Raw genomic sequence first — 17,213 nt, 5'->3', positions numbered from 1 at the left:
GTTTGGCGTCGCTAGTAACTTCCTCTCGAACTTAAAGGTGGATGTGGCGTATTCAGTTAAGCACCCCTCAGGCGCGGTTGGCCCTATAGCACACAGGATCAGTGAACCCCCAGTAATATACGATAATCACCTCGACAATGAACAATGTCTTTTTATTTTTACATTATTTCGCTAAAATTTCTACACCATAAGTCATGTATGTGTGTCCGTAATACGGCGAACTCTTTTGCTGAGAAGGAGAAACCGCGAATCGGCCGCCCTGATACAGACCCTCAGTTGAACCCCCACAGGACAGCTTGTGCCATTGTGAAAGCTTCGTGCGGGAGCAGAAGCTCGAGGAGGGAATAGGGCAAAATGCATGGAACAGGATACTAGCGAACCTACATCTCCACCCAACGGTCATGCGCAGTTCGTTCTCTCGCAGAAGCCGAGGGACAAGGCTCCGTTTTCGCTGCTTCCTCCCTTCCAGTGTTGGTGTGTGAGGTTCAAGTTTGAAGCGCACACATTACATATTCAATCTTCTCTTTGTATCATTTTTGCATCGAACTTCTTGGAATAAATGCAAGATTGTGCCAGAGATGGATGAGTGGAAAAAAATAAAAGCTGGAATTAGATGCGATGAATTAAAATATAGAAGATACATTACCAAAATAGCTCGTGCATGCATTCAGAGGTTTTTCCTTAAAGGTGGAAACACTTCGGGTTCGAGAAAGAGAAAGAATGGCGCGAAGACGTGACTCGCTGTCGCTCGATGTCAATGTCTCAAGTTTGTTAGTTTTTGAAGTGCTTGGATCCTTGTCCGAAAGTATTAAATGATGCTGCGAGTGAAGCGAGGGATGGACTTTACCTAGGTTATATCATTTGATTCAGTGTAGGCGTTGCTGTCCGCGCAGATTTTAGAATTTAGAATTTCTTTATTCATGGGCGAAGTTCAGCCTGTGGCTGACCTATAGAAATGCACATAATTAACGTAAATAAACTTCCTTGTCCACTGAAAAAAAAACGTGTGCTGGTCGACCAGCCCCAAATTTGAACAAAGCGGTCGCCCAGGTTCGATTTCTAGTATGCACATGTTATTAGTTGCCATTTCCCTTTAATACGTGTAGGGCCAGTTCTGATTAGTCGGCATGGACGTCCGGAAGGGGAAAAGGGGACCGCCCTCCATGGAAATTGAATGTCAACCAAAAATTATATCTTACACGCATATAATTTAGTCACAGTAATTTATGATAATTATTATAAAAGCGTTGCAGTAACTTCAGTCTGAAGGAGTGTTTTTTGCCCGTCCTGGGAAAAAATATCTTCCTTGCCCCTACTTGAGGACGTCCATGATTTTCAAACAAAACATCACTTTTTTCATAAAGGCACAATTTATTGTAGTTTCAGCCCTATATTTATTCACACACCCCTACTATGATACCTTATACTCCCAGTTGAAAAAAATCTGGACAAATCTTTTAAGCCCTCACCCATCCTTTTGTTAGGCGAAGGAAGACTATTTGCGGAAACTGAATATGTGTCGCATGACTTCAGTGAACCCCCGGGTAAATAATGCACGAGCCGCGCCTGGCACTCCTTCACTTTTCCAATGGACCTTCATTACTGCAATATACAGAAAAGAATACTGTAAACGGAAGTACCTAAAAGCAGATTCAATCTCATTCTCTTCAAACACAGTCCGCGTCAGTGGCTGGACAGCTCCAGTTTTTATTCCCTCTTGCAGAAGATGTTTTAGCCTCAACCTATCCTCATGAACCTCTGGCTTGTTCTCGATCAGGTCATCCAGCAAAATGCCATGGAAACTGCAGTTTCTCAGGAAAAGTTCCATGCCTGTTGAGAAAAATACATAATTTTTTTAACATTTGACAAAATACTGAAATTTGAAAATTGTTTAATAGAATTATTTCTATAACAACTTTATATTTGCTTTGGAGCCGCGGTATCGCGTCTGACTGCCACGGAGGAGACCCGGGTTCGATTATCGGGTTGGTGATTTAAGGTCGGAATTTACCTGCGGGGTGAAGCGGCCGGAGCGTTGTGTTGATCACATCACCTTTAAAATGCCGTGCACGGGCAAGTTTACCTTCGCATTAGTAATTTTGTTACAATAAGATGAATTTACAATAGCTTGTTCAGAGAAATTTTTAAAAAGTTCGAAGAAACGTTGCCCTTCACGAAGAAGCTTCAAATATTGACTACATGTTATATAGAATAATGAGGAGACAAATTTACAATTACTTTGTTATTTTATTAACATTTCTAGTGAAAACAGTAAAATCTAACCATTATACTTCTAAATTTAAGGTACATTTTGTGGTGGTTTTAGAAGTAGTGTTATAGTACACAGAATTGCTCACCTATTGGATTGTTGTTGACTAAGTCGAACTTCCCGATCTCCAGGAATCTTCCACGGATAGCGAGACATCTGGTGGACGCCAGGAGCTTCTCCTCAGCCAGCGAGTTGAGAACGAGGTCCACTCCTTTGTTTCTGGTGGCCTTCATGATCTTCTGCTCGAAGGACGTGTCTCTCGAGTTGAAGATGTGGTCGTCAGTCAGCTGAAATGACAAAGCATAAACAGTTTTATAGATACGAGTATATTAACAATTAAGCCATACCCAAAATGCTACCTTGTAAAGTGAAAAATCGTATGGCATTTCAGATGCCATGCCATCTCTATTTCCGTAGCATTTTTCGTAGCATAACCAATCAGAAGCGCCCTCTGGGTCACGAGTGCAGATATAATGGCGGCCGAGTAAAATGTTAACAATGCATCACTTCTCATTTTTAAAAGCCGATAACTATTCAACCGAGAGGAGTAACGTTTCCAATAAAACTTTATTAGGTACAAATCAATGGCGCTGCTTACATACATACTTGATAACGTATAAAGTACACGTATGGAAGAATATTTTAGTTGTTTCAATTGTAAACACCGTGAACTCACCATGGATTTTGTAACTCGACGTGTCTTTCGTGCTGTATGTATTATGCATTGTAATCGCAAAAGCTTACCGAAATGTTACATGAAATGCTTCCGTGTAAAGTACTACCTGCTTCATAGGTTTACCCAGACTTTTTCCCAGCAAAGGGGGGGGGGGTTAGGTACAACAAAACTTTTTTTCCGGATTCCCAGGCAGGGAGGGCAGAGAATACATAAGCATGCAATGTTTATTGGACGATATCCATTGTTTAGTGTTATATACACACACATATATATATATATATATATATATATATATATATATATATATACCGGGTGAGTAACCTAAAATTGTACTTTCAACTGAGCTGAAAATGAAATGGGGTTTCCATTAAAAAAACTAAGTTCGTGTTTAAAATCGTACTTCCTTACGTAGTTGAACGTATTGTGTCTACTAATTTCATCAGCTCCTCTCATACCTATATCTCTGCGAAAGCAGTTTTTCAATATTTATTGTTGTTCACGAAATATTTCTGGTGGTAATTTTAGGTGACTCACCCTGTATATATATATATACACACACACACGTATATATATATGTGTGTGTGTGTGTGTGTGTGCTGTCATTTTAATGTCGTCCATGGACCACAGATTCGTATAGAGGACATCAAGACAAACAACTCTTCTCAGTAACATTTTTCTCGTTGGTGCGTCGATTCGACGCTACAGACGTTCAAAAAAGACCGTTTTGCTGCCTGGATGCTGGCAACCCAACACAACATTTTATCGTATCCGTGACATCATTTTCTGCGGCGAAACAGCACTCGGCAGGGTTGCAAGGAACACACACAATTTTTGAAAATTGACAAACCACCAACCACATGATTAGGTGTAAAACGAAGCGAGAAACGCGTCCAGTAGACCGAACATCATAGCCTACCAGCCAGAAGATCAGCAGTCATCTCAGGGGAAGGGGGAAGTGAACCAACGATATGAGAAATGTTAAAAATGTATTCAAAATGAAGTGTCAATATTGGATTTTGTCTCAGCCTACATGTCAAATATCAACAACAATACATTTTATTGGACTTACAACTTACACGTGGCTGTTTACGCCCAGCTATATGTCAAATATTTGCAAATCTCGTTGCAAGGTTGATATCTACAGGTTTGTGCTGATAACGGAAGTATCCGAGGTTCACGTTGTTACATTACGGCTAAATCACGTACAACCACAGTAACAATGTAATGATGAATGAGTAAGGAATATACTGCCGTGTTCACAGTTGCAAACTATTACATGTGTATCCGGTGCGTAGATAAACACGGTCGTCGGAGAGCTTGTATTACTACTAGTACTTATATCCCTGTTTTTTCAACCATTTTTGTCACTTACCTCATAATGCCCTGAATATCACATTATACCTGTATTATGTGTTGCTTACCTTTGGAATTTTGAGTTCTTTCAATTCTATTTTGTCATCTGTTCAGTGTGTCACAGACAACTAGTATCAGAAGGACGAAGTAGATAGACTAAATTCTAGATGCCAACTTGGTAACTAGATTTGCAAATATTTAATATGTAAGCTTAGACAAAATTCGATATGACCACTTCCACTTGAATTCTATTTTCTTTCTAACATTTTTCGTATCGTTTGTTTACTTCCTGTTAGGTTAAATAACGTGTTTTCTCGTTTTTTTACGGTACATCATGTGGTTGATTGTAGCTATATCATTTTAATAGAATATGTGTGTTCCTGGCAAACCCTGTAACGCATAGCTTCACGACGGGATATGACGTCACAAATGCAATCAAATGTTGTGTTTAGTTGTCAGCATTCAGGCAGCAAAACGTTTTTCTTTAACGACTGTAACGCTAAAATGTTGCACCAACGAGAAAAATATTACTGAGAAAAGTTGTTTTTTCTGATGTCCTCTATACGTTTCCGTGGTCCGTGGGCGCCATTAAAATGACACCCTGTATATATCGGCTATATACAGGATGTCTCAAAAGTAATAGCGCAAACTGACACAGGTGAAAGTACACGATAATAGAAGCAAAAAGGTCTCAGTAAACATGGGTCCGCAAATGAGCCGTTTTCGAGATAATTGCGAATGTGTGGTTACAAGCCGCCGCCACTGACTTCATTGTTTGTAAACGTCGTCCTAGTTGGTAAATTACTAATAATACAGTAAGAATTGGTCACAAGCATGTATAATTATCTGTACTGATTGTATCCATCCTGTTTGATTACAACGTCACCTCTCGGAAATGTTCTGTTTTGTAAACAAAGAGCAAACCTCGCACCGCGCAAGAAGGAAAGCACTCGGTGTTTACAAAATGCAATCAGTGACGGCATATAACCACACATTCGCACACATTATTAGCATTTTGCCAACTAGGACAACGTTTACAAACAATGAAGTCACTGGCGGCTTGTAATCACATATTCGCGATTATATCGAAAACAGCTCGTTTGCAGACCCATGTTTACTGAGACTTTTTTGCTTCTATTATCGTGTACTTTCACCTGTGTCAGTTTGAGCTATTACTTATGAGACACCCTTGCAATTCCAATGTAAAAAGCACAATGAACCAAATCAAATTATTTATCACTATAGCTCTTGTCTATTCTTATGGCGGGCAACCTACGTGCTGGAAAGGGTATTGGGGAGACCAACCAGACAATAAGGGGGGAACCCCCGAATGTATCCTAACCTCCACCCGCATACATTCGAGGGTATGCGCATGTCCCAGTGCCTCTGTGAAAAACTGGGACGGCAGTTGCTCGTTTTACGGTTCCCCAGTTATTGTTACGCTCCATTGCTTTATTTGAAATTTCCATTTTACAAAAATCTGGAAATAAAAATTTGAAAATTTCAATAATATTTAATAACATAATATATAACATAAATATGATTTTGTATAATTACATTGGTATCAGTACAGTACAATGTTAATACATCTATACCTTTCATTTTTACATGAACCTTCGCTGGAATATGTTTAGAATACGATATAAGTATTGTGTGTATGTATGTATTGTTTAACATTTACCTGATTTCGGGATCCGAAATCTATAGTTTTGAGAGCTCACCTGCCCTGCATGTTACATTTTTTCTTGTTAGAAACAGTGCGTAGGGAGCCAGAGAGCGACAGTAGATCAGCATGTGGTTTAAGACCATTGATTTGAATTATATTAATTCAGTTGGATGGGTATGCTTCACCTCAGAGGCTAGGTGTTCCGCTGTCGATCTCCAGCTCCCATATTTTGAAGATAGTTTGATGTGATTATGCGCAGTCAGTTCCCATTTGGAATTGTAAAATGTGTGTAGTATTGTGTGTGTGGAAGAAAGTTACCTGCTGCCTTGTATATCTGTTTGCTGAAATGAATACACTTCAGCAGAAAGCAGCATAGTAGATATGAATTATTGATTGATAAAATAGAGGTAGTACAATACAAAAGGTAAAAAAATATTTGAAATATAAATGAACTGCCTTCCAGCAGTTCTTCTCCTGGTTTCCATGGCAGATTGCGTCTGTGGTATGTATATTGGCTGGGGTGGGCGACGTTGCTGTTGCTCGAATCTTCCCAACTCTTCCAAAGACACGGCGTCTGCGAGTGCCTTGAATCTTCCTATCTGTTGCTTAGAGAGCAGGATTGTTATATCATATGTTGGAAGTTCCCTCCTCATGTTTTTGATGTTCTCACCTGATCCTAGGCAGAAGACCTTGTGCTCTGGGGTGTCTTCCGGAGCTTCGCAGGCGATGCATTTTGTAGAAGTTCTGCTGCCTATCCGGTGTAGATGCTCTCCGTAAGGGCCATGGCCTGTCAGGAAGTGCATTAAGCCCTTTGTGGCATGAGCAGTTACCAGTTTGTTTTGACGTAGGTTTGAGACGAAGCCGAACGTCCTTCTTCCATTTCGGGCAACGTCCCATTTCCCTTGGCAGGCATCCATGAATCTTTCTCTTATCTCCCGTAGAGTAGGCAAGAAAATTCCAACACATTTAGTAAGGTTTTCCAACCAGACAACAGCGGTGGCGCGGAGAGTTATGGCGTCGCGGGAAGAGGTGCTGCACGAACCTCTTTTTGTGTTCTTATCGCGCTGTTTATGTGGGCAGTTGATTTAGCGTTGTGATGCCGGCAGAGAGAAATAAGTGGGGAAGCAGGTGAGCGGTAATAATTTGGAGGGTAGTCGTATTTTCCACTCCCTCGCCGACATTATATTGTACGGTGAGTAGTGCACATATGAGTCAGCTGAAACGAATTTCTGAAATAAGGTCATTCCCTATCATCCACATAGCGTGAGCCAATGAAACCTCTTTTAGAGTCACATATAGTGAATCAGTAGCAGGTGTTCGTGATAGAGCTTATCGCTTACCTGAGGATAACGTTTCTTCAAGAACTCCCTCTTTTCGGGTGTTCCGCATGTGGTGTAGACGGTGCAACCCTTATGGAGAGCAACATTGATGGCTGCTTGCCCAACGCCTCCGCTTCCAGAGTGGATCAAGATGGACTCTCCAGTCTTCATCTGGCCTTTCACCACCAGGGCATAGTACACCTGCAATTCAGAGAAACATACAAGGTTTACAGTGGCGATTCTTAGGAGAGATAGCCCCTACTGATAAGCAGTGGCGTAGCAACATATTGCGAGGCCCTGGGTGAGATTAGAGTGTGAGGCCCTATCCGTTTTCAAATTTGTAATCGCAATGTGAATCGATACAAAATCTTCAGTGATACGTCAGCAAATTATCAAATTTAGATAATTATAAATTACTGAAGAAAATGATATTTAATAATTTCACTCACCCTAAACATGTCTTTCAATTCCTCCTCATCTGGCTTAGAGTAGCAGAGAATGGACGTTAAATAAAAAAAATAGAAAGTAAATTATCTTGGATAAAATGCACTTACTGTGTAGTAGACGATGGGTATGGTGGCGGCGGCCTCGAAAGTCCAGCTGTCCGGGATCTCTATGAGAAGGTCAGAGTACGCCACTATGCTGGTCGCCAGAGCCTCTGCCTGCACGGCACCCATCACCCGTCGCCCGGTGGCGTCTCTGCCGGCGAACTCCAGCCCCAGAACGCAGTCCTGGGAAAGCGAGTATCATCAGCGTATTGTAAACAAAAGAGATACTGTGGATTCAGGGCTGATATACGCCGTACACCCTCTGGTCAACCTTACTCATGAGCGGATACCTTGTCCTGCAATGCTTATGGCCTACCATCTTCGTTTATATAGTGTGATTCTTATAGAACCGCCCGACAAAATGAGCTGTAATATGAAATATACCATACAGATATTAACGTAATTTATACATGACGTACCTTGGATACTGTGCCGTTGATTGTGATCAGAGCATGTGTTGAAAATGCCCGTTGTTTTCAAGAAGACACGCCTCCACCCACGTTTGCATATTCGCCGCAGTGTTTCTTCGGCAAAGTTCCTGACTTCAGCCGAAATGTTGTAACGTACGCAGTTTGTTTGCATACACCCTGCACTTCTGTAAACCCCATAAGAAAAAATCGGGATGGGAAGATATTGGGTGCCTGACGCCTGGACACTGCAAACACGTTCGTAGTACGTGCTACACTGTGTGCCCTTTAACCTTCCAGCATAAGTGCTGCCACCTGTGAGATCAGCTGCACACCATTCTACTCAGCACAGCCCACGGATTATTATGTCGTAATTGTGAGCTGTTATATGCATCACCTGCAGCATTATTAGCAAATTCATCAGGCCTGTTCTATAAGAATCACCCTCTATTTATTTATGAAATTTGACAATTAATGAGCTTATTACGGTTTGTTTACATCAGAGAGATAAAAAAAGAGAATTGTTCTTTTTTCTGTTCATTTTTTCGTTTTTCTTACAAAAGGTTTTGCAAGTTTTGGATTTTTAGTGTAATTGGGAGTGTTATTAAAGTTCTTAACAGCACATAAGCTGGCAATTCACAAAAACAATATTAAGAAGAACATAAAATACATTAACATTCTGTTCTGGAGCCTATAAATTCTATTGAAGCATTTTTTAACTTTAAAAATACCTCCTCTATTGTAACATACGTCTTTTATGCCAATTATGAGTATATCATCATCATCATCAATACTCTTTGATGATTCAAACATGGAGGAGAGACTTTGGGGAAGGGAGGTCATGTTCATTATGTTTGTATGAATTTGACATTTGCTATTATACACTATACCATCTGATAATTTAATGTTAACGTATGCTTTCTTTGTTTTAAACGGACATCCTCCCAATTTCCAAAATTATAATTCCTAGAAATGAGAAAGCTCTTAGGTTTGTGAGACGTGAAACAGATGATAAAGTCTTCTTCTTGGTTTAAATTATACGTATATAAAACAGAATATATTTGTTACAAACAATATCAAAAAATGTGATATCGTGTAAAAAGTTTAGTTATTAACAACAACTAAATTGTGAAAATTGTAAGTGACAGCAAAAAAATACAACGTAAATATTATCTTTTCTAATTAGTTCAGTTGACTTAGACGGCCATCTTTTTAAAATCCTGTTTACAGCCCTAATTTTTCATCTGTCGTGTTCCGACATAACTTTTCAGTTTCAAATAAATTTAAACTTGCAATTTAAAATAATAACTGCACACCCAGCATCGACTTCCGTATTTAAATGGAAGAACAGTTATCTGTCTAAAGCGCAAGGTCACAACTATCGTGCTGCCACCTACAATTAGCTTTGCCTGACCAGCCCCATTGCAAATCATTACCTGCTGCAGCGGAGACTTGGCCATCACTTCCGGCGTCAGTCTACCGGAAGCCACCATGACGTCACGGAAGTTGACACCAGCGTAGTATATCTCTATGTGGGTTTCTATGCTTGTTGGTGGCCTGCAATAATTAACAGACGAAACTTTAATTGTGAAATTTTGTGATAGGAATACTAGAGACACATGGGTGTTTCATAAATAATTGAGAGGTTACGAAAATTGATTGCAAGTATTGAACTTACGTTAATGAAACCAGTCCAGAACGAGCGAGTAACTCTGTTTTTTTGTACACCTACAAATGTTCAATGTGTGCACCACGGTACACATCGACATGATTATCTTCTTCTTGCCATACTCGCATGAACATGGGCCTGTCGATAGTGTCTATCGCTGCGATGATACGCTCCCTTAGGGCTGCGATACCACGTTCCATCGGTGGGACGAATACCCTGTCTTTGATGAAACCACACGGTATGAGGTCCAGTGATCTTGTGGACCAAAACGTTGCACAAAACACTGTGAGTGATGTGGCTGATTTGAGTGTCGCCTAGCGACAGGGATGTGAACTCACACACAAACTGTTTGCGTTCCTCTATGGTTCTGGACTGGTTTCATTAACGTAAGTTCAATAGTTTACTTGCATAAAACTTTTATAACCTCTCAATTATGTATGAAACACCCGGTATAAAGATATGGTGTAAGACAGAAAGAGATATAGTATAGAGAGATAAACAATGCTAAGAGTATCAGAGACAGAAAGGAGGAGTGACGACGAGGGAGATAATGGAATAATCGAAAGATAGAATAAGGTGGGATAGAGATGGTGAAAGATTAACAGTGAGCGTAAGAGAAAGGCGATTAACACTGAGAAAATGTGACAAAGAGTGACGAAGAGTAATCGAGGGACAAAGAAAGAGTAAAAGAGAGAAGCAGAAGAGGGGAGAAGAAGATGAATAAGAGAAAAGAGATGAGGGAGACTAACATCGAAGGAGAGAAAAGTGAAAGGAAGAGAGACAGGCAGAGAAAACAATAAAGAGATAGATGTTATAGAAAAACAGAGAGAAAGGAAAATGCAGAAGATAGATAGAGAGATACAAAAAGAATGGGAACGATGAGGATGAAATGACTCACAAACATATGTGGACGACATGTCAAAGGCCACACAAAGGACTATCCTGGCTGTGAGCCTAGGCACTAGAAGCTCTTTGCCTGGAACAATGCAGCCCAAGGTGTGCCACGTGGAAAAGAGGTATAATTGAGTATCTTCAGCGAAGATCACCCCGGGAAATAGTGACAAAAAAGATAGATGAAATATCAAGATCAAATAAAATGAAAATATATAAAACACTAATAAGACCAGTGGTAGTATATGACTCGGAAAGTTGGAATATTAATACGAAAATGCCAACAACTAGGTGTATTCGAAAGGAATATAGTTCGAAGAATGTATGGACCTGTCAAAGACGGAAATACCTAGAGAATACGTAATAACATAGAAATAGACAATATATTAGAAAAGGAAGATATTGTGAGATTTGTAAAATCCAATCTCTTAAGGTGGATTGGACATGTTGAGAGGATGCAGGAAGGAAGGATGCCAAGAGTTATACACCGTGCCAAGATGGAAGGCAGAAGAAAAAATAGACCACGAAACCGCTGGGTAGATGAAGTGGAGGATGATCTGAAAACCCTAGGAGTTAGAAATTGGAGAATGGATATGAATGGATAGCTGTAATTGGGGAGGCCAAGGTTCATCCAGAACTGTAGTGCCGGATAAGTAAGTAAGTATATACAGATAAAGTGACAGAAGGACTAACAATAACAGAGCGATCAGTAGTCTGGGTGGGCACAGAGAGAAAAAATGAGAAAAAGGGAGACAGAGAATGAGCATCATAGGGAGAAGAACGACAAATGAGTCTCACTGTCTACAAAAGAAAGACATAGATCACAGTGCACCACGAATTCACTCACCTGACCAGTTTCTCCACGAAGTCGAGGCTGGACAAATCTCCTCTCACAAGGTTATTGACGAAGGCGTGCTTCACTGGAATCTTCTGGAGGTTCTCCAGAGGAAGGTGACGGAAGCTGCCCCACTTACCGTCCTGGTAGACGTTCATCACCACGTTCTTCCTCAGCTGATCGGCGAAGAATCGATCCCCGATCACGAATTTCGGTGCCTTGTTGTCGCGCAAGAAAACCATCCTGGAAAATTAAGAAAGTTATTTTCCTATTATTTAAAGTATAGAATAATCAGTTCCGTACCGCGCGGGTTCCAGTCTCCTGGAGGAAACGTTACAACTTTTCTCCTGAGATTTCGACCTGTGTATGGGACCGGTGGCCACCCATACACATCGTGAGGACATTGGGGAGCTACGAATGAATAGCATAGCCCGGTCATGGAAACCTACAACTACGATTGGGGGTTCGTTGTGTTGACCACACGTCACCCCGTAACTGGTTGTATGATCTCCCACCTCGGCAGGTGAGAATGACGCCGTGGCCCTCATAGGCTGCTGTTCTGCCACCGGTTATGATTAATATAAGATTTTTAAGAGTTAGTAACACCATTAAGCCTTGTTTCCATTATTATGAAAAAATAAATATGCTGACCAAGGCAGTAATTTATTTTATTAAAAACATAAACTAAACGTAACGTTTCAACCTTCTAGCAAGGTCTTCTTCAGACTCTGTATGAAGTACAAAAGTAACAAGATACGAAAACAGGGCATTATGTATACACAAAACATTACTCCCTCCAGACTATTATAAAGTTGTTATGGAACTTTCTAGCAGATGGCTTTCACTTGTCAACTGTACTTTCACCTAAAAGGCTAAACATAATTACTTCCATATAGAATGTGGTTGGACTTTTTATCTCACGCTCTTTTTCCTTCATTCTTCTCTCTCTTTCTCTCTTGTCCTTCCCACTCTTTCTAACACCTTCTTTCATTCTTTGTTTAACTTCAGTACCCCATTCCAGTTCATTGTGTCTTCTTCACCTTTCTTCTCTGTTTCCTTGGCTTCCTTCCATTTTCTCACTAGCATTCTCTTCTCCCTTCCTATCTGATAGGACATCACAGAGTGGGATGAGGCTAAGCAGATAGGAAGGGAGAAGAGAATGCTAGTGAGAAAATGGAAGGAAGCCAAGGAAATAGAGAAGAAAGGTGAAGAAGACACAATGAACTGGAATGGGGGACTGAAGTTAAACAAAGAATGGAAGAAGGTGTTAGAAAGAGTGGAAAGGACAAGAGAGAAAGAGGAGAGGAGAAGGAAGAGATAAAACCCAACCACATTCTATATGGAAGAAAATATATTTAGCCTTTTAGGTGAAAGTACAGTTGACAAGTGAAAGCCACCTGCTAGAAAGTTCCAAAACAACTTTCTAATAGTCTGGAGGGAGTAATGTTTTGTGTATATATAATGCCCTGTTTTTGTATCTTGTTACTTTTGTATTTGATACAGAGTCTGAAGAAGACTTTGCTAGAAGGTTGAAACGTTACGTTTAGTTTATGTTTTTAGTAAAATAAATTACTGCCTTGGTCAGCATATTTATTTTTTCATTAAGAGTTAGGATTACTATGCACCAAGTGTGTCTATATGTTACTGAACATTTTAGGGCATGTGATAAACATATCTGTCATATTTCGCGTCGCTTTTTCTCCGAATGTGCCTCATTCTGGTGCTAAGAATGAAATGATGATCGATGAAATTTATACCCATGACCTGACCAGTAGTCGAACGCGATTTCTTATCAAGTATCAATAATACAGGGTGGTCCATATTGATGGGACACATTTTATTTTGTATTTTCAGACAGTAGGAATATTGTAACATTTTTCAAATTCATTGTATTTGGATGTGCGAGCATGGGAGTTTATATTAATTCAATTTTCATTGTACTGTTCTAATGAATTATGGTGCTGTGGACTCCTCACTAGTGGAAGATTCATCATTACATCACGAAGGCGGTTCAGAAAATATTTTAAGATGTGTGAAGCACCATCCCAGAATGTAATCCTGTGTGCGGGCGAATACAGTCGAGCAATATACCAACCCTAACAGTCACTGCTGACCGCTACAACATGTTAATCAAGTTTTTCGTTCCCTGAACTAGGCGGCTCGGTCTTACACAAATGTGAGTACAGCAAGATTTTGCCACTAGTCATGCAGAATTAGTGCCAATGAGAACTCTTCGACAACATTTTCCTGGTCGTCTCTTTTCTAGATTCTGTGATATCAAGGAACGCTGATTGGCTGTCGCAATCACGTGACTCTTTACTGGCATAGGCCATCGTATCTGACGAGCTGTATAAATGTCTTAGTATTTTGATGTTTCCTAATACATTGTTCTTGAAACATGAATTTACGTCGAAAGCAACCAACGGTAAGGATAGAACCAATCTCTACCACGTTCAAACTCACCTCAGGTGACCACGTGGGTACTCGGCGGTGAGGCAGGTTGTAAGCCCTACAATTCCGCTGAACGGTTCTCCTTCAGCGAACAAGACTATCTTCTTCCCGTCGAGAATGTCCTTCTGGATTTCCGTCTTCAGAGTCTCTATCCAATCCAAGTTCTTCTGGGTTATTCTTACGGCGACAGCATCTTCCAGTTCACATCCCTGTGTGAGACGAATCTAGCATTAGGTACAGGTCTATAATACTTCAGTGCTGATTGAACACTCATTTCTTAGATATAAAGTACTAAAATTTTCTAACATATAGAAATTATAAGGAAAACACAAATATATGCTGGTTAGAAGAATAAGGGAGAATTCACACAGAAGAGACAAGATGCACGCGACACGTGGCAAGCGACACTGGTTTCTTTGCTCAGTTTGCATGATGGTATCGATATAATTGCATTAATCAGTTTATTATTCACCCGAACAAAAAAGTAACAAGAGACATTGTTACAAGTAAATTGCGTTGTAAAATTTGTGCAAGTTATTGAGACTTGGGAGAGGCATGTTGTGCACGAGAAAACTGAGAAATAATATGCACTGACCTCAAACTGTATACGCTAGACTTTTCAGCCTGAATAAAGCGAATACCTAAACACTAGAGAAATGGTTATGAGCCTTCGTGAAACCATGTCACGGTATTTTTTTAAAGTCAATCCCCACAGCCGAAGAATTTTTCTCGTAAATTTTTACAGTATTGAAGATTTTATACATGAATGAACATTTACCCATGAAATTAAATATTGATAAATTCATTCTAGCATAATCATAAGAGCAATAATAGTTTGATTACGTGTAGGATTGTTGACAAATATAAAAATATGTAATTAAGTGATCCCGGGTTCGATAACCGGTGGAGGCACCGCGCAGATCCAGTTCTGATTAGTCTATTTGTGCATAAAATGGACTTAAAAAACGAAAACTCACAAGAGAAATATGATATTGGGATTTTGATAGTTGTCAACCACTTTCAGCAGAACCTTTCGCTGCTCAGTATACATAGTTGATACGAGGGCACGGTATCGGGTCGCGGCCCGGCGTTTGAGAAACAATGCATTAGAGTAGAGTACTTTACCATATTGACTAATATATTTTGGACTAAAGTGCCTCCATACGCTGGCTTTTTCAAATAAAAGTAGTCAGGTAACTGGTCAAAACACGGCCTCTTTACACGATGTTGAAGACAAATTACAGCCGATACATAACTGCATCAAAAACTTGATAAAGCGAAAAGAACGTTGTGTTTAAATCTTAAAACATTGTGCATATCGATACTTTATTATATCAGCAAATTAGAGGTTGAAATATGATCCCGACTAGGCTATCTTCCAGAGTCTAAATATAGCTCGTTGCAATGAAGCATTCACTGCGCATACGCGAACAAACTGAAGCGACACGCTGCACGGTATTGATAGAACAGCAGAGTCCAAGAGAGACGTAAGCGACACGCGACACGTGCTTCTTGCTGTGTCTCTCTGGTTCGAAAGGTTGCATTGATTACTGACAAGGGAGTTTATCTAAGTGTCCCCCTCCGATTTCCATGAAACGTGGCAGTGTATAGAGAGGCCCAGAGGAAGAAATACGTGGTTCTTAGTTTCGGCTAAGAAACGGTTTTAGAGGGCAAAACCCCCTCATATCAAGATAAGGACAAATTGAAGTGGGGATCTGACCCTTGTGTCCCCCTCCGATTTCCATGAAACTTGGCAGGTGTATAGAGGGGCCCAAAGGAAGAAATACGTGTTTTTTGTATCAGCTAAAAAACTGTTTTAGGGGGCAAAACCCTCCCTCAAATGTCTGTATGAGGACAAATTTAAGTGGGGATCTGACCCCTGTACCCCCTCCGATTTCCATGAAACTTGGCAGGTGTATAGAGGGGCCCAAAGGAAAAAATACGTGTTTTTGTGTTTCAGCAAACCCCCCTCAAATGTCAAGATGAGGACAAATTGAAGTGTGGATCTGACCCCGAAACCACGTAAATATGACATAGGAAGAACACCGCACATATAATTGAAACACACACAGCACAGAACTGTGTTTGCCAGTGATATACAATTCATATCTCAAGCGTCCCACTTGTTTATCTGCCAGTACTATTAGCACAGAACTTCAACCGCCATCGTCCTTCACGATAGCACCTGCGTTTGGTACCGACAATCCTGCAGTTCTGTGTTGTGTGTGTTCCAATTACACCTATATGTGTGTGTTCTTCCTATGCCATATTTACGTCTTTTCGGGGTCAGATCCCAACTTCAATTTGTCCTCATCTTGACATTTGAGGGAGGGGGGTTGCTGAAACACAAAAACACGTATTTTTTTTCCTTTGGGCTCCTCTATACACCTCCCACGTTTCATGGAAATCGGAGGGGGACACTTAGATAACCTCCCTTGTGTGTGTTGGGTTCCAAGCGACACGTGTCGCATGTCACGTGTCGCGTGTCTCTTCGGTGTAAATTTCCCCTAACAGTATATGTTTTATCATTTGCTTATCTAATTTTCTTTTGCGGAAATCATTCCCACATCACATCACTCATCCTCATCGTTACGATTAGACAAAATTGGCAGTAAAGAGACGCTAAATGACAATAATCAAATTGTATTTTGTGAATCGTCTCGCATAATACCATCTGACAACCGAAAAATCTCAAAATATTTACAGAACTCTTCAAGGTTTCTAACAATTGTCTTACATCAAGCAACTTGCTATGAAGGCATATGGAGAGGATGTGGAGGTAGAACCCTACACATTCACAGTCTCCGTCGTTTGCGGAGGTTTGTGGTCAGCATCACGCTCTGGCCACCTACACTCTAGGGTTGTTCCCAGATACCCATTTATTAGAGGCTGAGTGAATCTCAGAGCCGATATATGAAAAAAAAATACCACCTATGAAAGCTAACCAGAATCTCCCGCGTGATATACCATATGGGTGGGAACGGCATTTTTTAAACAATTCATTAAAACTATTTTAAAGAACTTCATTTCAAGAGAACTTTTGCTTATAAGGAAACCCTTGAGGGAATGTATGAGTCTATAAAGTTTTATTTTATAATTTTTCTACTGGCTATTTTACGTCGCTTTTCT

The 17,213-nt window shown here is 40.3% G+C and overlaps 2 protein-coding genes across 2 annotated transcripts in view; one reads left to right on the top strand and one right to left on the bottom strand.

Annotated features, from left to right (window-relative positions):
* LOC146002488 (brachyurin-like) overlaps positions 1 to 17,213 on the top strand; it is a 156,740-nt gene that overhangs the window by 57,413 nt on the left and 82,114 nt on the right. The gene's annotated exons all lie outside the window — the stretch shown is intronic.
* The window catches only part of LOC146001930 (fatty acid synthase-like), an 82,112-nt gene that overhangs the window by 21,389 nt on the left and 43,510 nt on the right, over positions 1 to 17,213 (bottom strand). The window contains exons 18-24 of the mRNA XM_083139650.1: positions 14,097 to 14,293; positions 11,646 to 11,876; positions 9,675 to 9,795; positions 7,838 to 8,014; positions 7,305 to 7,484; positions 2,358 to 2,556; positions 1,641 to 1,830 (exon numbers count right to left, since the gene is read on the bottom strand). Of these exons, the coding sequence (XP_082995776.1) occupies positions 1,641 to 1,830; positions 2,358 to 2,556; positions 7,305 to 7,484; positions 7,838 to 8,014; positions 9,675 to 9,795; positions 11,646 to 11,876; positions 14,097 to 14,293 (1,295 nt within the window). The remainder of the gene's footprint in view (positions 1 to 1,640; positions 1,831 to 2,357; positions 2,557 to 7,304; positions 7,485 to 7,837; positions 8,015 to 9,674; positions 9,796 to 11,645; positions 11,877 to 14,096; positions 14,294 to 17,213) is intronic.

Source organism: Lepisma saccharinum, chromosome 18 (genome assembly GCF_977018435.1).
Source record: "Lepisma saccharinum chromosome 18, izLepSacc3.1, whole genome shotgun sequence".
Classification (NCBI taxonomy): domain Eukaryota; kingdom Metazoa; phylum Arthropoda; class Insecta; order Zygentoma; family Lepismatidae; genus Lepisma; species Lepisma saccharinum.
This window is presented reverse-complemented; position numbering and strand designations above follow the sequence as displayed.